General features: G+C 69.2%; 7 protein-coding genes across 7 annotated transcripts; 1 reads left to right on the plus strand and 6 right to left on the minus strand.

The window, feature by feature from the left end:
* Positions 1-49: 49 nt before the first annotated feature.
* MICPUCDRAFT_58542 (set domain protein) lies at positions 50-2,272 on the minus strand (the record flags this gene model as incomplete). Its single annotated transcript, XM_003059327.1, has 1 exon — positions 50-2,272. One exon carries the CDS (start codon positions 2,270-2,272, stop codon positions 50-52), a length of 2,223 nt encoding a protein of 740 aa, XP_003059373.1.
* A 273-nt stretch (positions 2,273-2,545) lies between these two features.
* On the minus strand, positions 2,546-4,489 carry MICPUCDRAFT_58543 (oligopeptide transporter family; the record flags this gene model as incomplete). The annotated part of the gene is made up of 1 exon (XM_003059328.1): positions 2,546-4,489. The coding sequence occupies one exon, from the start codon at positions 4,487-4,489 to the stop codon at positions 2,600-2,602; it is 1,890 nt and encodes a 629-aa protein (XP_003059374.1). The 3' UTR covers positions 2,546-2,599.
* A 164-nt stretch (positions 4,490-4,653) lies between these two features.
* MICPUCDRAFT_58544 (uncharacterized protein) lies at positions 4,654-5,310 on the minus strand (the record flags this gene model as incomplete). Its single annotated transcript, XM_003059329.1, has 1 exon — positions 4,654-5,310. The coding sequence occupies one exon, from the start codon at positions 5,308-5,310 to the stop codon at positions 4,654-4,656; it is 657 nt and encodes a 218-aa protein (XP_003059375.1).
* A 252-nt stretch (positions 5,311-5,562) lies between these two features.
* On the plus strand, positions 5,563-7,889 carry MICPUCDRAFT_40057 (uncharacterized protein; the record flags this gene model as incomplete). The annotated part of the gene is made up of 2 exons (XM_003059033.1): positions 5,563-6,416; positions 6,701-7,889. The coding sequence occupies 2 exons, from the start codon at positions 5,563-5,565 to the stop codon at positions 7,887-7,889; spliced, it is 2,043 nt and encodes a 680-aa protein (XP_003059079.1).
* Positions 7,890-8,005: 116 nt separating this feature from the next.
* Positions 8,006-9,097, minus strand: MICPUCDRAFT_69359 (uncharacterized protein; the record flags this gene model as incomplete). Its single annotated transcript, XM_003059330.1, has 1 exon — positions 8,006-9,097. One exon carries the CDS (start codon positions 9,095-9,097, stop codon positions 8,006-8,008), a length of 1,092 nt encoding a protein of 363 aa, XP_003059376.1.
* Positions 9,098-9,243: 146 nt separating this feature from the next.
* MICPUCDRAFT_58547 (uncharacterized protein) lies at positions 9,244-14,382 on the minus strand (the record flags this gene model as incomplete). Its single annotated transcript, XM_003059331.1, has 3 exons — positions 9,244-10,225; positions 10,369-13,590; positions 13,763-14,382. The coding sequence occupies 3 exons, from the start codon at positions 14,380-14,382 to the stop codon at positions 9,244-9,246; spliced, it is 4,824 nt and encodes a 1,607-aa protein (XP_003059377.1).
* Positions 14,383-15,475: 1,093 nt separating this feature from the next.
* On the minus strand, positions 15,476-17,073 carry MICPUCDRAFT_69361 (uncharacterized protein; the record flags this gene model as incomplete). Its single annotated transcript, XM_003059332.1, has 2 exons — positions 15,476-15,981; positions 16,169-17,073. The coding sequence occupies one exon, from the start codon at positions 17,071-17,073 to the stop codon at positions 16,243-16,245; it is 831 nt and encodes a 276-aa protein (XP_003059378.1). The 3' UTR covers positions 15,476-15,981; positions 16,169-16,242.
* Positions 17,074-18,444: the final 1,371 nt, after the last annotated feature.

Below are 18,444 nucleotides of genomic sequence, written 5' to 3' on the forward strand. Positions count from 1 at the left end.
CTGATCAGTGAAGTTTCTCTTCACTGCCTACGTGTAGTCTAAGCCCGCGTCACACCGGCGTCTCCGCGGCGCCTCGCAAGTGCGCGCCCAGCTCCGGGCGTAACGTCAACGCGCGCGTCAGCGCGCGCTCGGACGCGCGCGCGAACACGACGTCGAGCCTCCGCCCTCCTCCTCCTCCTCCTCCGCCGCCGCCGCCGCCGCCGCCGCGAGCTGTGCCGAACACCCACGATTCGATCCCCTCGGACACCTCCTCCAACGCGGGGTCCCCGCCGCAGCACGCGCGCCACGCGGCGACGACGTCTTCGTCCCCGAGAGGCAGAGCCGCGCCGTCGTCGCCGCCGCCATCGTTCTTCTCTTCGCCGCCGAGGCAGCAGGCCTGCGCGCACCACAGCGCTCTCTCGTTGACTTCCATCCACGCGCGCGCCGCGGCGTCCGCGCACGCCGGCTCCCCCGCCGCGAGCGCGTCTAGCGCGGCGGCTCTCGCGAGCGCGAAGCCGAGCGCGGACGCGAGCGGTCTCATCGTAACGTCAAGCGGCGTGTTTCCAACATTTCCGTCGTTGTTGTTGTTGTTTTCGAACATGTTCGCCTTCGCGGCGATGGACAGCGCCACGGCGAGGAGCTCGTGCGCTTCCAACCGCGTCGCGTGAAACGCGTGCACGCGCGCGTCGAGCGCCTCCGCCTCTCGTAACCGCCGCCGAAACGCCCGCGTCGCGGCCGTTACTTTTTCGGCACCTGACGACGGTTCGGGACCCGAATCGTCGAAGATGACGGCGCGGGCTTCGTGGACGAGCGCGACGAGCGCGCGGACGGCGTCGGACGCGGCGACCGCGGCAGCGGGAGACGGCGCGCAGCCGTGGACGCACCGCAACGCGTCCTCGAGCGGGAAGTTTTTTTCATCTTCGGGCGTTTCAACGCCCACCTTGGCGAGCCACCCGCCGCACGTCTCGCACGTCCCCGCCGCGGAGAGGAACCAATCGTGCGGCAGAGATTTCGCCACGTCATCTGGATTTTCTTCACCTTGGCGAATCAACCGTTGACACCTGTCGCACTCGCACGCGAACCTGTACTCCGCCCACAGCCGCCGCCGGCGCGCGTCGCGGCCGCCGCTCGCGTCCAGGTAACACACGGTCGCCTCGTCCCCTTTCTTTATCGGCCGGATCGCTTTCACCGTCACGGAGACCGGGGAGTCCGCCGACCCCGGCGGCGCGAAGTGCCACGTGCAGTTGGGCGCGCACGAGTGGTTGAACCGCGACAGCTTGGCGTAGACGGCGCCGCCGACGCGTTCTTCGCGCGGCACGCCGCTGCTTTCGGGGGCGTCGTTCCCGGGCGGCGGCGCCGCGAGTCGCGTCTCCCACTGCGACACGTCGTACGCGTTCGCGAACACCGTCCGCGTGGTTATCCACCACGGGTCCAGCGTCAACTCTAACCGCGCGATGGCCGTCGCGAGCGCTTCCTCGTCCTCGTCGTCCTCGTCGTCCTCGTCGTCCTCGTCGTCCTCGTCTTCTTCTCTCGAGTCTTCGACGTTCTCCACGGGCGGACACACCACGACCGCGGCGTCTTCCCCCGCTTCGCCCCCGCTCTTCTCCCTCCTCAACTTCATCTCTCTCGCTTCGCGCTCGAGCTCAGCCTTATCGTACGTCCGCGTCAAGCTCGCGGCGCAGAACCCGGCGTCCGCGACCTCCGCGATCTTCCGCAGCGTCCGCGTCGCGACGCGCGCGCGGTCGTCCCAACCCGATTCCGATCGGACTCCACCGCCGCCGCGCGTCTCGTTCACGTCCAGACACGACAGCGGCGGCCGCGATCCGTCCGCGACGCCGCCGCCGCCGCCGCCGCCCTCCTCGTCCTCGATCATCTCGCCCGGGTGGTGCCCGTCGTGGACGTTCTTCGCGTCCGCGTCCGCGCGGCATCGCATGACGAGCCTCGCCTCGTCAGTGAGGTGACGCCACGCGCGCGGCACCTTCACGCCGGGCTTCGGATCGCGCCCCAGGACGCGGAGGAACGCGCACTCGCCGCCGGCGCCGTGCGCGTTCTGATCGTCCTTCTTGCATCGCGCGGAGCAGTAGTGCACGCCGCATCGCGCGGGGCACGGCGCGACGGCGTCTTCGCCGGCCGCGGCGAGCGAGCGCGCGCATCGCGCGCAGCGACGCGCGAGCTGATCGAGCCCGAGCGCGAGCGCGACGGGCGCGGGTTCCGAGGAGACGATCTCGCCGACGTCGAAATCCCTGGTCGCGATGACACCCAGGCCCTTCCCGGGGACGTCGCGCGTCTCCATGACGGCAGCCGCGTCGCTCCCGGGCGAGTCCGCGCGCGGGGATGGGCGCGACGGACGCGTTTGCTTTACTCTCATAAAGTGCGTGTCGTTTTTTTTCGGTGCTGCGTTTAGACACTCTGTCTCCGCGGCGAAAGATTGAATTGGGTGAAAACAGGGTGGATTCGGGGGGAAAGTTGGGGGTAAATTTCCCATCGAAGAAAATTGACGGTTTAACGACGATTTAGACACGTGATTTTTGCTGGATTTTTGCGAAAGCCCATGCAGCGATTTTTTGCCTAAATCTTTGCCTAAGTGCTTGATTGACTAAATGAGTGATAAAGATTTTGACTACTGCGTCACATCCCCGACCCCCAACGCCATCGACGCCATCGCGGTGACGACGCCCATGACCCCCGCGCCCGCCAACAACCCGCTAGCCATCACGTTCGCGTGGTCCTCGTGCTGCGTCGGCCTCCTCCTCCGCCACCACCCGCTCGCGCTCGCGCTCGCGGCGATGACGACGGAAAACTCGGGCGGGATGATGAACGCGATCCCGGCGCTCGTGGGGCTCGGCAAGTGACGCACCCACGCCCACCCCCTCCTGTGTCCATCCCTCCCGAACACCTCCACGAGCCGCACGAAGATCGTGCAGCAGGCTGCGAGTTGCATCAACGCTTTCGCCTCGCTCGGTAACCCCCCGATCCCGCCGCCGCCGCCGGCGCTGGACCGATTCGTGAGCACCTCCGCAACGGCTTTCCACGCCACAGCCGCCGGCGCCGGGAACTGCTCGCCCCCGAGCGGGTACACGTCCCGAAACAGCACGTACGCGGGCACCGCGCCGAGAATACCGACGGGGATCCCCAACAGCTGCGCGATGAGTTGTTTACGCGGGGACAATCGCATCATCAGACCAGCCTTGAAGTCGTGCATGAGGTCGCCGGCTTGCCCCGCGCCGCCGCACGCGACGGCGGCGGCCATGAGATTCGTCACCACCTCCCCCGGCGCCGCGAGCGCGAACACGAGCTGTATCACCTTACCCATCGGGCCGATCGGGTTTATGTCCGTCTCCCCGGTGCACCGGACCGCGATGTAGGACATGACGCCGGCGACCGGAAGCGCGAGCGCGGGCTGCCACGGCGCCATGTCGAAGTTTCGGTTGAGGATGATCGCGGTGCACGCGCCGCCGGCGGCGACGCCGGCTTTCCACCACCACGCCGGGATGACGTCGTGGTGATCCCGCGCGACGACGACGCCCGGTGCGGTGGTGGTAGTGCTGCTTGATGACGTGGACGAAATCACGAGCGGTCGCGCGTCGTCCATACCTATATCGGCGTCGTCGATGGAGGACCGCCCGGACTCCAACCCGCCCCAGCCGACGAGCGTCGGGCCCGCGAGTTTCGAAGTAGAAATCGCCCCGGACGCCGCCGCCGCGCGCCTCCCGCCGCCGTCGTCCATATCTAGGTTACCTCCTCCCGTATGTGCGACCCGTCCGTCGCCGTACTCGTAATCCCACTCGACGCGTGCATCGCCGTCCCCACCGACGCCGCCCAATGACCCTTTCCCGGGAAGGCCTCTCCCGCCGCCGCCGCCGCCGCTGCCCTTATTACTCCTCGCCGTCGCGATCGCCAGCTGCGCGAGCGAATCCACCACCATCGCCGCGACCCCCGGCCACAACAACAACCCCCGCGCGCCGCCTTTCATCGACAGCGGGTCCCCGCTCACCCACCCCATCGCCTCCGCGTGCGGCCCCACGAACCCCCACGCGACGATCGCCCCGAAGAGGATCGAGACCCCCACCTTGGGACCCATGAGCACGCCGCCGCCGACGAGCGTCGCGTCGAGCCGCACGCCCCACCCCCACCTCGCCAACGCGCTGAGGGTGTTTGCCAATACGAAGCGATGACATCGGGGTGGAGTTGAAAGGCGGGCGTCAGAAGCGGAGTTGAAAGGCGTCGAGGCGTGTATTTGGATTGAAAGTAGCGAGGGGTGATGGGCGGAGAGATGCAAACAGACGCCGGGAAGTAAAGTCCTTAAGGATCGGCGTTCACATCGCGCGGACGCGGTCGTATGGGGACCGGCGTAATAAACGTGAACGCGCCTGAACCCGAGCGTTTTCAGTATCGGCGGCTTCAGGAGCCACGGGTCGAGCCACGTCGCGACGACGCAGAGCGCGGCGACCGCGCTGGAGATGAGCAACGTCCTGACTTGGTCGCGCGCGCGGCTCGCGTCGGCGAACATGGACGTGATGGTCGCCGCCGTCGCCGTGCCGGATGGAAACTTGAGGGTCGTTCCATACGAGCGAACGTCGGGGTGGAGTTCATAGGCGTCAGTTGGAGTTGAAAGGCATCGAGGGCGGGGATTGAAAGCGGGGGGTAGGCGGAGAGAGACGCCGGGCAAAGTCCTTAAGGAACGGCGTTCACCACGCCGACGGGGTCGTATGGGGACCAGTGTATAGAACGCGCCTTGAGCGGGTGGTCGACGAGGAAGTGCCGACGCATGGGCACGGCGAAGAAGACGCCGAGGTACGCCACGGACGCGCCCCACGCCATGATCGTGAGGCCGTCGTACTTGTGCCCGAGCATCTGCAGCGCGGGTATCGGGCCGATGAGACCGGCGGCCATGGTCATGGACCCCGCCGCGGAGGCGACCGTCTGGCAGATGTTCGCCTCCGCCTGCGTGAACGGAACCTTGGGCTTGAGCGCGCTGAAGAGGCCGATGCTGACGGCCGCGGCGAGGATGCTGCGACGGACGAGAGGTGGAGAGGAGGAGGAGGGCGCGCGCAAGGGGAGGGAGGGGGGCGTCGGGGGTGGGGAGGGCGCGTCAGATGGAGGAGGGAACGACGGACGGCGAGATGAGATTCGGCGTCGGGTCGCGACGATCGACGCGTTTTCGTCCGCCGCGAGGGATCGATCGGTCGCGACGCGCCTTCCGCCCTGCGCCCATCCCGCCTTGAGGCCGAACGAGACGTTCATCGCGCTGACGACGAAGCCGACGACGAACCCGGCGAGGACCGCGCGGAGGGACAGCGGGTCGACGTCGCCGTCGTGCGCGGGCTTCATGGCGCCGCGGGGCGCGCGCGTCGCGGAGTGGAGATGAGATTTCGCTGCGCTCCAGTCGCACTCTCGACCCGTGACCTCTAGCTATCTTATGTCAGCGTCGGCAGCGGCGGACACAGCATCAGATGGACAGGCAGACAGGACTGCTCGCCTTCGCTCTTCATTTTAACCTGTAATTGCGAGCGCGTCAGTGATCGCAGCGCGCGTCAGCGACGTCACGCACGCGAGGGGTAGCACGCCCATCCGCGCGCTACGATGCCCAAAGATAAAGAGGACGCCGCGGACGAGGCGGCGGCGGCCGAACCCGAGACGACGACCGATCCCGCGTCGGAGGATGACATCGCGGAAGGCGACGCGGACGGAATCGCCGCCGCGGACGACGACGGCGACGAGGCGACGGCGACGGACGACGCGGCCGCGAACGCCGCGGACGCGCCCGCGGATCCGAGCGGCGAACCCAAGACCGCGACGAACGCCGACGCGCGCGACGGCGGCGACCGCGCGAAGAAGCCCGACGGCGGCGCCGCCGCCGCCGAGGACGCGGCGAGCGCCGGCGCGGCGCCCGTCGCCGCCGTTCGATCCGCGCTGCGAATCGAGATCCCAGCCTCGCGCGCGGGGTACATGATCGGCCCTCGCGGCGCGATCGTGAAGTACCTGCGCGACTCCACGCAGTGCGGCGTGCACGTGCAAGAGGGCGGGCGCTCGCACCGCGTCGTCGTCGTGACGTCGAGCGACGCCGCGGATCATCCCGAGCTCTTCCACGGCGTCGACGGCGTCCTCAAGTGTCACCTCCGAGCGACGGAGCAGGAGGTGGACCTGCACGCGCCGCCGGGGACGGACGGCGCGAGGCCGGCGGGGGAGTACGTCGCGCGGGTTGTGATTCCGAGCTCGCAGCTCGCGGGGTGCGTGGGGGAGATCCCGGAGGAGGAGGACGTCGCGCCGACGGCGGACGCGGACGCGGATGCCGACGCCAACGCCAACGCCGCCGCCGCCAACGCCAACGCCCCGGACGCGACGTCGTCGCTTCCCGGCGTCGCGATCGCCGCGGACATCGCGTCGAACACGGGCGCGTCGATCGCGCTGCGCCCGAAGACGGAAACGCTCGCGACGTCGCTCCCCGCGGATCGAGTCGTCGAGATCAGAGGCTCGGACGATTGCGTGCGCTCAGGCGCGTTCTATCTCACACTGGTTCCCCATACGACCCCGTCGCCGTGGTGAACGCCGATCCTTAAGGACTTTTGCCGTCGTCTCTCTCCGCCCAGGGTCCCCCGCTTTCAATCCCGACACACCTCGACGCCTTTCAACTCCGCTTCTGACGCCTTTCAACTCCATCCCGATATCATCGCTTTGTATGGACCCTCGAATTACCCTCAGCGCTGCTCATCATCGCGAGGAAGCTCGACCACCGGACGAATCCCCCGAGCGAGGACGAGGACCCTCTTCGTCTGATCGACGCCCCGGACGTCAAGGAGGGATACTTCCGACAGAAGCAGGAGGCGTTCGCGAAGGAGTTCGCGGCGAAGGGGTACAAGCATAACCCGCACGGACGGAGCCCGGATCCGATCCCGGTCGGTCAGTGCATGATGACGTTCGTCGTGCGGCCCGAATTCGCGGGCGGTTTGATTGGCAAACGCGGGAGCGCCATCACCGCGATGCGCGACGCGTCCGGGGCGAAGATCACCGTGCACGATAACGGGCGTCTGAGCGGCGATCCGAACGCGCTTCGAACGGTGGAAATCAACGGCACGGAGGCGCAGTGTTGGCACGCGAGGAAGCTCATCGAGAAGGGAGTCGTCGACCAAGGCGGCGCCCCGTGCGCGGAGGCGAGGGTGCAAAAAGAAGGCGAGATCCCGGATCTTCCCGCGTACTTACTGGAATATAAGCCCGGCGGGCAGACGCGCGACAGCGTCCGCGCGCGGAGGCGCGACCGCGGCGGCGGGGACCACGGGGACCACCGCGACGGGCGAGGACGCGCGGCGTATCGCGACGGCCGCGATCGCGACGGCGGCGGCCGCGATCGCGGCGGCGGCGGCGGCGGCGGCGGCGGCGGCTACCACCCGTACGGCAGAGATAGACGCGACGACCGCGCGGGGGGAGGATATTACGACGATCGGAGGGGCGGCTGGGACGATCGGAGAGGCGGCGGCTGGGACGATCGGAGAGGCGGCGGCGGATGGGACGACCGCGGCGGCTGGAACCGCGAGCGCGGATATCAGGAGCAAGAACGCGGCGGATGGGGCGGCGGGTGGGACGGCGGCGGCGCGTACGGGCAGCAGCAACAGTGGGGCGGGCAGCAGCAGCAGTGGGGGCAGGGCCAGGGTGGGCAGCAGCCGCAGCAGCAGTGGGGCGGGCAGGGGCAGCAGCAAGGGTACGGCGGGGAGTACTACCCGGACCAGTACGGCGGCCGCGTCGACCGCGGCGGGTACGGGCAAAACGCCTACGCGGAGTACGGCGCGAATCAACAGCAGGGGTACCCTAACCAGCAGCAGCAGTACGGGCAGCAGCAGCAGCAGCAGCAGGGGTATCAGGGCGGGTACCCGCCGCAGCAGCAGCAAGGGAACTACCGCGCGGGGCCGTATTGATAGCGCGGCGACGGGAACGCGACTCGACGTGTAACGCGGCTCACGAAAAATCTTGACGACAATTGTAGTCTACGCGCTTCGTACCTCTCGTTCGATTCCGGCGATGATCCCCGCGACTACGCGCACGGCGGCGGCGGAGGCGCCCTCGAAGGCAATCGCCTCAGCTTCTCCACCTCGCATTCGACCGTTTCCCCTCGCCGTATCTCCACGGCGACGGTCCCGTCGGCGACGTCGCCGGCCACGAACCCGACGGGCGTCACCGTCGCGTCCTCGGTCCCTCCCTCGCCCTCACGCGTCGGCGGCAACTGGACCATGTCGCCGCGTCGGAGCTCCTTCTTCGGGCGGCATTCCGCCTTGTGACGCGCCGCCCAGTCCGCTCTCTGGCACGGCTTCCCGCAGTACGCCACGAGGCCGCACGCGGCGCACGACGGGTATCGCTCCGCGCACCCGGCGCGCGAACCGCAGCGGTAACAGCTCGCGCAAATCGGTTCCAGCCTGTCGTTGTATTCGTCTCCCGTCACCCCGCGCTCTCGCATAAGGTCCGGATCGGCGCGAAACGCCACGTGCTGCGATCTTTCATTGCTGATGACGCCTCCGCCGTGCGCGCGCATCCTCGCCGTTTCGCGTTGGATCATGAGGTCGTCGACTACCCTGTCCAAGTCGACGTCGCCGTCGACTCGAGCGACACGCCTGTCGGAAACGTTGTTGGACGCGTTGGCTCTCGTGCGGTCCATCACCACGCCCGCGGGCTGCATGTCGTGCTCTGGCTGACCGCGCGCGTTGACTCTGTTGCCGATGAATATCTCGCGATCGCGCGCGGCTTGCGACGCCGCGTCGACGATCGCGATGCACTTGCGATGGGCGCGGGCGGCACCGTTTCTGTCGCCTTTGTCGTACCTCAGGACGCCTTTCGTGAACGCAGCCTTCGCGCGTATCTCCGGGCGCTCGTTCTCGTCGTCGACGATGGACTCGATGAGCTTGTAGTCGTTCTTCGTGGGCTCGCACGCGCCGTCGCACAGGGTCGCGGTGAACCCGGACACGACGTAGTATCGGTTCTTGAACATGGAGCGGTGGCCTCCGGAGAGGTTGAAGGACAATTCGTAGGAATCGACGCACGCTCGCCAGTCACCTCGCTGCGCCGCGTCTATCGCGTCGACCAACGCGGCGAACGATTTCTTATACCTGCGCATGTCGTACGCGTTCTGCATGACGACCGCGGCGGCGACCGAGCCGAGGCGGGGACGAGCGCGTTCAGATCTGAGAGAACATCCACGACAAACCTCGAGGGAGACGAACAGACACCTAGCTAGAGAGTGAGTTTCTCACAATAACTTACAGCACATGTCCTCCTACACTACTTCCTCCCCCTCCCCGCGCCCCTCTTCGGCTTCGGCTTCGGCTCCCACGCCTTCCTCGTCTTGATCGTGATCCCGACGCCGCCTCGACGCGACGGATCTTCCTCGGCGTGGTACTCCCCCGGACCCGGCCCGTCCGCGAACCTCGTCCTCCGCGTCGGCGGCGGCTCCCCCATCGCGCCCGGCTTCTTCAACGCCTCTCGCACGAGCCCCGCGATCGTCTTCGGGTGGAACTCCGCGTCGTACTCTCCCGGCCCCGGTCGATCGCCCGCGTCCTTCGCGACGAGGCTTGATCCCCCCTCCGCGCGCGGGATCGTGACCCCGGGCGTCGCGGTCGATCGCTTCTTGAGGATGCCCCTCGGCGGCGCCGCGACCGGCTCGTCGGGGTGATACTCGCCGGGCGCGGGGCCGGCGTCGGCGCCGCGACGCGGCGCCGGCGGCGGACGCCCAAAGTGCACGCCGCGCGGCGGCATCTTCGACGTCGTCGAGCTCGAGATCTTCGCGACGCCGTCGTCGGGGTGGTACTCCCCGGGGCCGGGCGCGTCGCGGCCGCGGCGCGCGGCGTCCAGGGGACCCCCTGGCGCGTCGCGGCCGGCGGCGGGGATTTTCACGCCCCGACCGCGACTCCCCGCCGCGCCGCGCCCGGACGTCGTTCCCTCGAGGTCCGGGTAGTGCTCTCCCGGCCCCGGGGTGTCCGCGCCGTCCCTCGCGGCGTCGAGCGGCCCGCCCGCGGCGCTCCGGCCGGTCATCCGCGCGAGGTTCGGCCCCCGCGGCGGCGACTTGGACGTCGATCCGCTCTTCGCGACGCCGACGCCGTCTTCGGGGTGGTGCTCTCCGGGCCCGGGCGTCGCGCCGGCTCCGCGCGCGGCGTCCAACGCGCCGCCGTACGCGTCGTGGCCCGTCCGCGCGATCACCCCGCCCCGGATCCGACCGGCGCCGTCGCGGTGGTACTCGCCCGGTCCCGGCGCGAGCGCGGCGCCGCTATGGGCGTTCCATACGAGCGAACGTCGGGGTGGAGTTGAAAGGCGTCAGAAGCGGAGTTGAAAGGCAACGCGAGCGGTGATTGAAACCGAGCGGTGGGCGGAGAGACACGCCGGGCAAAGTCCTTAAGGATCGGCGTTCACCACGCGAACGCGGTCGTATGGGGACCAGTGTATAGAACGCGCCTGATCGCGCCGCCGGGCGCGTCGTGCCCCGTCGTCCGACCGATCCGCACCGGCGTCGTCCCGCGACGCCCGCCGGCGGAATAAAACTCCCCGGGGCCAGGCGTTTCTCCGCCGAGCCGCGCGACGTCCATGAACCCCCCGTACGCGTCGTGCCCGGTCCTCGAGATGGTCGTCGCGCGTCCCCTCGCGCCGCGCCGCGCGTCCGTCGTCTCGTCGTAAAATTCCCCCGGTCCCGGCGTCCGCCCCGCGCGCGTCGCGGCGTCGAGCGCGCCTCCCGGGGCGTCGTGCCCCGTCGCGCGCCCCAAGTTGGGCCCCCGGGACGAGCTCTTCTTCCTCGCGTCGTCGCCGTCGCCGTCGGGGTAGTACTCCCCAGGCGCGGGCGCGTCCGCGTCCGCCGCCGCCTTTCGGTCCGGCGGGCGCGCGCCGAGGACGACCCCCTTTTGCAATTTCGCGACGTTGGACGCGCCGATCGGCCTCGGACCGTTCTCGTACGCGCCCGGCCCGGGGCTCGGGTTGCGTCTCGCCGCCGCCGCGCGCCGCGCGCTCGGGCCTCGACGCACGCCGATCGTGTGCGCGGGCCCCCCGGGGGATCTCCCGTTCGGGGGCGTCGGGTCGTAGTCCGTCGGCGCGGGCGCGTCGCTTTTTCGCTCGCGCGCGGCGGCTTTCTCCCACCCCTCGCGCGTCTTCACGGAGACGCCCTTCATCCTCCACGGCGGCGTCTTCGCGCGCGCGTCCGCCTCCAGGGTCGAGGTATCCGGCTCGTAGTATCCCGGCCCTGGCGTCGGCGGCCCGGGCGACCTCCCGCCGCCGCCTCCGCCGTCGTCGTCCCTCCGCGGACGAATCGTGAACCCGACTTGTTTCCACGGCACGACTTTCCCGACGGGCCACTGAAAAACCTCGGGCGCGTAGTACCCCGGTCCCGGCGCGTCCTCGCCCATCGCGTTCGCGAACACGCCCCCCGTCTCGAGCCTCTCCCCCATGCTCCACTCCGTCCCCACCTCCAGATCCGCCGTCGTGTATCCGCCGTACATCGCCGGGCCGGGCCCTTCCTTACCGGGTGTCGCGTCCGTCCCCGCGGCGGGCAGCCTCGCGCCCATCGTGCGCCCGCCCTCCGCGTCGGCGGCGAGTCTGTCCGAGTCGTGATACTCCCCGGGGCCGGGCCAGTCCGGTCCGCCGCGCGCGTCGCCGATCGTCGCCGGGTCTTTCGTTCGCGTCGCGATCGTGTAGCCTCGCTTCGGTTTCGGTCGCTTTCGTCGTCGTCCGCTGCCCCCGTCGGCGTCGTCGGCGTCGTCGTCGTCGGCGTCGTGGACGCGGTACGCCCCCGGGCCCGGCACGGCAGCCTTCTCCTTCATGTTCCCCATCGCGCCGTCGTTCGCGTGCCTCCGCCCGAACGTGTACGACGGCCCGCTCGACCCGTCCTTCGTCACCGCGTCGAGCTCCTTCGCGTACTCCCCCGGACCCGGCGCGTCGTCGAGCGCCGACGCGTCGCGCGCGCGCCCCGCCATCGTAAACGCCGGCGCCGCCGCACGCGGCCGCGCCGTCGCGTCGCCGCCGACGTCGTACGCCCCGGGCCCCGGCATCTCGAACCCCGAGTCCCCCGCGCCGCCGCGCTCCCACGCGTCCCTCCCCGCGATCGTGTACCCTCGCGCGACGCCGCCGCCGCCGCCGCCGCCGTCGACGAACGAGGAGAAGCCGCCGTCGATGGCGTCGCTCGGCAGCCCCGGCGCGGCGCCGTAATGCCCCGGTCCCGGGACGTCCGCGGCGGGCGCGCGCGTCTTAACCCTCTCGCCGATCGTGTACGCGGGCGCGCCCGCGCTCGCGCTGCCGACGGCGGCGACGGCGCGGACGTCGTACGCGCCGGGACCGGGTCCCCGACTTCGCGCGTCGTCGTCGTCGTCTCCCGGTCTCCCGGTTCTCCCCGCCATCGTAAACGCGGGTCCGCGGTCGGCGGCGCGCGCGAGATGAACGTCGTACTGCCCGGGGCCGGGCGCGTCCGCGCTCGCCGACGTCGCCGACGTCGGACCCGCGAGCCTTGCCGCGAGCGTGTACGCGGGTCCGCCGCGGATCGCCTCCGGGTCCTCGAGCGTCCGGTCCCTGTGGTATTCGCCGGGACCGATGGCGCCCGTCGCGGACGCGGCGTCGCCGGGCGACGGTCTTCGGACGCCAAAGGTGCTCCGCGCGATGGACGTTCTCGCGTCCGCCTCCGCGAAGTACGCCTCGACGCCGACGTACTCCCCCGGTCCCGGCGTCGGGTCCGCGTCGTGGCGAGCGTCGGGTCCGCCGCGCGCGGCGGTCCCGAACGAGAACGCGGGCGCGGTGTCCGTCCCGGCGGCGCGCGTCGCGTGGAAAAGCAGCGGATCTTTGTAGTATTCCCCGACGCCCGGCGCGTCCGCGCCCGCGCCGGCGTCGTGCCACGATGGCCCGACGCGCGCGCCGAACGTGAAGCCTTTCGAATTGATCGAGTCCCTGACCCCGCCGAGAAGAACTGCGGTGCCGTCCGATAGGATCTGGATCTCTTCTTCGGGGTGGTACGCCCCAGGTCCCGGGACGTCGGCGGACGCGCGCGCTGCCGCGTCGAAATGTTTCCCTCCGAAACTGTACGCCGGCGCGCCGCGCTTCGTCCGCGCCGCGGCGACGTCCACGTCGTACTCCCCGGGGCCCGGCGCGTCCGGGTCGGACGACCACGCGGACGACCACGCGCCGCCGCCACCTCCGCCGCCGCCGCCGCCGCCGCCGCGCTCGGGCGGCTTCCCGAACGTCGCCGTCGGGACGTGGCCGACGAGCGCCTCGTGGGTCATCTCCAAATCGTAATACGCCGCCGGTCCCGGCGAGTCCTTCCCCGGGCCTTCCAATATCGCGCTCTGCGACGCGCGGACGCCGAAGGAGAACGCGGGGCCGTGTCGTTTCGGCGGCGCGAACGCGTCGAGCTCGTCCTCGTGCGAGTAGTAACGCTCCGGTGGGGGCGGTTTCGGAGGCTTGGGCGGCGGGCGGCCGCCGAACGCGACACGCGGCGCCGCGGGTCGCCGCGCCGCGCCGCGCGACGCCGCCGCGGCCGCGGCCGCCGCCGCGATCTCCCTCGCCTCCATCGCGAGGCGTTCTTTCCGTTCCTTGACGGCGCGCTCGCGCTCGCGCTCTTTCTCCTCCCAACGCTTCGTGCGCTCCTCGATCGTGAGGGCCGTTCTATACAAGCAAAAGTCGGGGTGGAGTTCAAAGGCGTCAGGTGGAGTTGAAAGGCATCGAAGGCGGGGATTGAAAGTGTTTGGTGAGCGGAGAGATGCGCCGGGCAAAGTCCTTAAGGATCGGGGTTCACAACGCGAACGCGGTCGTATGGGGACCAGTGTATAGAACGCACCTGAGCGATCGATGATGCGACGGCGCGCGCGTCAGCTTTTCGACAGCCGTGAGCTCGTCGTCCTCCTTCTCGTCGTCGTCCTCGTCGTCGCCACCGACCGCCTTCACCGGCGTCTTCTCTCTCGCCTTCTCCGGCGTCGGCGGCTTGTACGGCTCGTACGGCCGCGCTTTGATCGCGCGCGCGGGGACGTCGTCCGGGTGGACGTAGAATATTAATCCGTCTCCGTCTTTCGCGTTCCCCCCTCGCATCCGCTTCGCGTCCGCGACGCCGTCGTCGTCGCGGAAGTCCCACGGCGACGTGCTGCTCGTGCGCATCAGCGGCGTCGGCGCCATCGCGCACGGCGGCGTGACGCCGTAGCCGCCGACGGGTTCGCGTCGGCGTTGGCGCCGCGCGTTCGAGCGCGCGTCCGCCGTCTCGGAATAACCGGAGGTGGTGGAGGAGGCGGAGGACGACGGCGGTCCCGAGCCGTCGCGCCGCTCGCGATGATGCGCGCGATGGACGCCGCGGTTGCTTCGATCCGACAGCGGGCGCGGATCACTGTTCAGCTTCAACGGGCGGCCGAACGCGAACGGCTCGCCGAACGTTTTCGCCCTCGGCGCGCGCGAGCACGACCCCGCCATCGCTCGCGCGTCGTTGTTTCCCCGAGACGACTGGATTACGCTCTCCCTGCCGCGCGCTGCCGCGAGAAGAACGCCTCCCTCTCGCGCCGAGATCGCCGCCGCTCCGCCGCGGACGACGGACGCGCGCGGGCGCGAATCGACGACGCCTCCGCCGCCCGCCGCGCTTCGATGCGCGTTCCTCGGTGACCGCGCGCGCGTCGCGTGCGTGCGCTCGGTGCGCGCGGCGTTGTGCGCGCGTCAGATGGCGCGCGGGAGCTCGTGACGGGAAACGTCCCCCTCCCACGCCGCGACCAGACGTGCAGTGGTTTCGGAGATCTTCCGCTCTGCTGTCGATAGGGCTAAGATCGGTCGATCGCCGAGGTCGTCGTCCTCGCGCGAGGGACGTCCGCGGTCATTCACGCGCACGCCGCGCCGTTCATCGGTCGCACGCCGCACTCGGAACGCGCGCGCGCACGCCCGTCGCGTCGTCGTCTCCGCGCTCGTCGCAAGTCTCCGTACGCGCCCGTCGAATCGAACCGAATCGAAGAAGAAATCTCCGCGAGATGTCGTCGTCTCTCGTCGTCTCCGCGTCCGCCGCCGTCCGCGCCTCGTCGTCGGTCGCGCGCGCGTCCGCGTCGTCCAAAGCCAGCGCGCGATCCAACGCGAAGCCGCCGCCGACGCCGCGCGCGGTATCGTCCGAGCGCGTCGTCGCCGCGCGCGCGGCGGTCCTCGGCGCGCGCATCGCCCGCCGCGCCCGCGGCGCCGTCGTCGCGTCCGCCGCCGCGGACGCCATGGGGGGTGGCGCGGGCGACGCGGCGCCGGACCCGTACAAAGCGCTCGGGGTCAAGCCCGGCGCGGACGCGGACGAGATCAAGAAAGCGCTCGACCGCAAGAAGCTCCTGTACAAGTCCGAGCCAGAGAAGCTCGCGAAGATGGAGGAGGCGTACGAGAGCATCGTCCAGGCGTCGCTCGCCGCGCGACTCAAAGGGGATCTCTCGGGCGTCGACAAAAAGATCCTCAACGCGGACGCCGTCTCCCTCTTCGGTCCGTGGGCGCCGATCAAGTGCGAGAGCGTGATGAAGGACAAGCAAGTCAACGTCGCGATCGCGGCCGCGGCGACGATCATCACGTACATGACCCCGGCGACGGTTCGTAACCTGCAGCCCATCATCTACGCCACGATCTTCATGATGTTTCGAATGTTCGCCAAGCTCGCGGACGTGGACCCGGGACCGAGGTGCGCGAGACGATATTTTCTTTCTGAAAAATGTAACGGACGGTGTCGCAGCGTTTCGTTTTTTTCTCTACATCATATTCCCTTCCCTTCCCTTTCTTCCCTCTCGTCCACGTCATCATGCCGCTGACCAATAGCATCGCTTCCCGCCGCCTTCCCTTCCCCGTCGTCCGTCTCGTCCGACAGCGCGAACATCGACCGCGAGGCGGCGCAACAGCACAACAACAAACGGTTCTTCCGGTCCTTCTCGATCGTCCTCGCGACGTTCGCGGCGACGCTGTTCGCGACGTATTACCTCCCGAACATAATCTTCGAGATGTTTTCGATCTCCGTGCCGGTGTGGTACCTCCTCAACCAAGAGGTGATCGTCACCGCGTTTTGCTCAGGCGCGTTCTGTACACTGGTCCCCATACGACCGCGTTGGCGTGGTGAACGCCGTTCCTTAAGGACTTTGCCCGGCGTCTCTCTCCGCCCAGGGTCCATCACTTTCAATCCCCGCCCTCGACGCCTTTCAACTCCATCTGACGCCTTTCAACTCCACCCCGACGTTCGCTCGTATGGAACGCCCATCAGTCGCGCTCGCGGTGCTGACGTGCTTTTACCGTTAAACGGTTGACGCGCGTGCGTTACTATTACTGAACTTACTACTAATACGAACAACATTTGAAGGCGGAGAGGAGGTTGGAGTGAGGAGAGGAGGCGGCGCGGGACGCGTCGTCGAGTGGAGCGAGGAGGGGAGAGAGGAGGGCGCGCGGGAAGGAAGCGCTCGGTCGGTTGAAATACAATTTTTTCGCCAAACAGCTCAGCTCAGAAAGAACTCTCGGAGCTCGAGAAAGCCACGACGGCCGCACTCTCTCCGCGCGCCTCCCACGCCCGATACGATGCTCGCCGCCGCCGCCGCCGCCGCACCGCCGCGCCTCTCCACCCCGAGAAGCCCGCTCCTCCTCGCGCGAAGAAGCCGCGGTGCCCGCCCTCGCGCCGCGCGCGTCCTCCTCCCCCGCGCGCGTCCGACCCGAGCCGACGCCGCGCGCGAAGACGACGACGACGACGACGACGACGACGACGACGACGAGCCGCCCCCGCCGGACGCGCTGCGCTCCGCGACGCCGCCGTCCGCGACGATCCTCAACGACCCGGTCACCGGGCGCGACGAGCTGATATACGACGTCGAGCTCCCGGCCGTGGACATGGGCATCACGTTCCGCGACGCCGGCGGGCAGTACGCCGCGGTCGTCGAGAGCGTCCGCGAGAACTCCGCGGCGTCGCTCACGCCCGTGCGCCGCGGCGACGTCCTCGTTCGATGCACGGCGACGCGCCTCAAAGACTCGGACGTCCTCGTCACGATCGGCGACGGCCCGCCGCCGCGGACGAAGCACGTCCGCGGGCCGTTCGACTGCAGAGGCGTGCCGTTCGACGACGTCGTCGCCGCGGTGGAGAGCAGCGGCGTCATCGACAGGTGCGTCGAGTCGAGAAATCATTTTCCTTTCGTATCACGTTCCGAGACGCCTCCCCGCGTGGTCTGGTACGTCCTCCCTCGCGCGTCGAACGTCGTTTCTCAAGCCGGCCGTTTCTCTTCGTCGTCGACAGCGGGGTGAAGCACACGAAGGTGAAGTTGGAGTTTAAGCGCGACGACGCGACGGAGTGGGGGGATTCGGAGAAGGACGAGGCGGCGGCGTCGAAAGAAAAGAAGACGAAGAAGAAGAGCCGGCCCAAGTACACGTCCTCGGATTGGGACCACGACCTCGTGGGAGACGAAACGTGGAAGAAGCCGATGACGCGTGAGGACGTCGACGTCGCCGCCGCCGACGCGGAGGACGAGGACGAAAGTTCGACGGACGCGGTCGCGGAAGGGGAAGAAGAGTACGTCGGCGCGTACGTCAGGATGGAACTGATGCGCGACGTCACCGTTGACGCGTCTGGGATCACGCCGCCGCGTTTGGAGCCCGGGGAGGAAGACGACCCGGGGTGGCCGCGCTGGCAGACGTAGTGATGTTGAGCGAAGAACGCGGCGGAAGGACGGAATCCCCCGCCGACGCGACGGATGAAGGAACGCACGAGACGACGGCGCGCCGCGCCGCGAGAACGTTGAGAACGCAAACGGAACAGAACGAAAGAAGAACGCATATCGACCGCACCGCACCGCGACTTGACTTTTTCGTCCCCCCTCACCCGCGTCCTCGCCCGCCCCCCCTCCCGAGCATGCTGTTCGGGTTCGATCCTCTCCCTCTTCCTCTCCCGCGCCCGCCGCCGCCGATCTTCTGCGGCTTCAATCCCGTGACCATCTCGGCTTCGATGGCGGCTTCGCGCGCGAACACCGCGAGCTTGTCCGGCGCGTTCGTCGCCTCCGCCCTCTTGCTCGCCTCCCTCGCCGCCTTGAGCCTCTCGCTCGTGCCCGCGGTCTGCGCCGCCGCCGCGGCCTCCTCGCCGGCGTCGCAGCACTTCCGGCAGCGCTGCTTCCCCGGGCCTTTCTGCTTGAGCTGTTTGCCGCTGAATTCGCTCGCCGGTTTCGACGCCTTGCACTCCGCGCACTCGTGAAGCTCCGGCGGCGCGCCGTCCTCGCCCGCCTCCGCGACTTTCAACTTCGCGGTCTCGATCGACAGGAGCCGCTCCGCCTCCGCCTCCGCGGCGGTGCACTTCTTACATCGCAGCTTCGCGAGGCGATCGGCTTTGTACTTGTTCTGCATGTTGACGGAAAACTCGACAGCGGGGAGGCGCTTCCGCCCGCACGCGGAGCAGTCGTAGTCGCCGTGCCACTGCGTCGGGTCCCCGCCGGACTTGACGCCGAGCGCGGGGTCGCTCATGTTCGTCGTGTGGGATTCTTTCGTGGCGCGCGTCGTCGCGCGAGTCGC

Source organism: Micromonas pusilla (genome assembly GCF_000151265.4).
Source record: "Micromonas pusilla CCMP1545 genomic scaffold MICPUCscaffold_6, whole genome shotgun sequence".
In the NCBI taxonomy this organism is placed as follows: Eukaryota; Viridiplantae; Chlorophyta; class Mamiellophyceae; order Mamiellales; family Mamiellaceae; genus Micromonas; species Micromonas pusilla.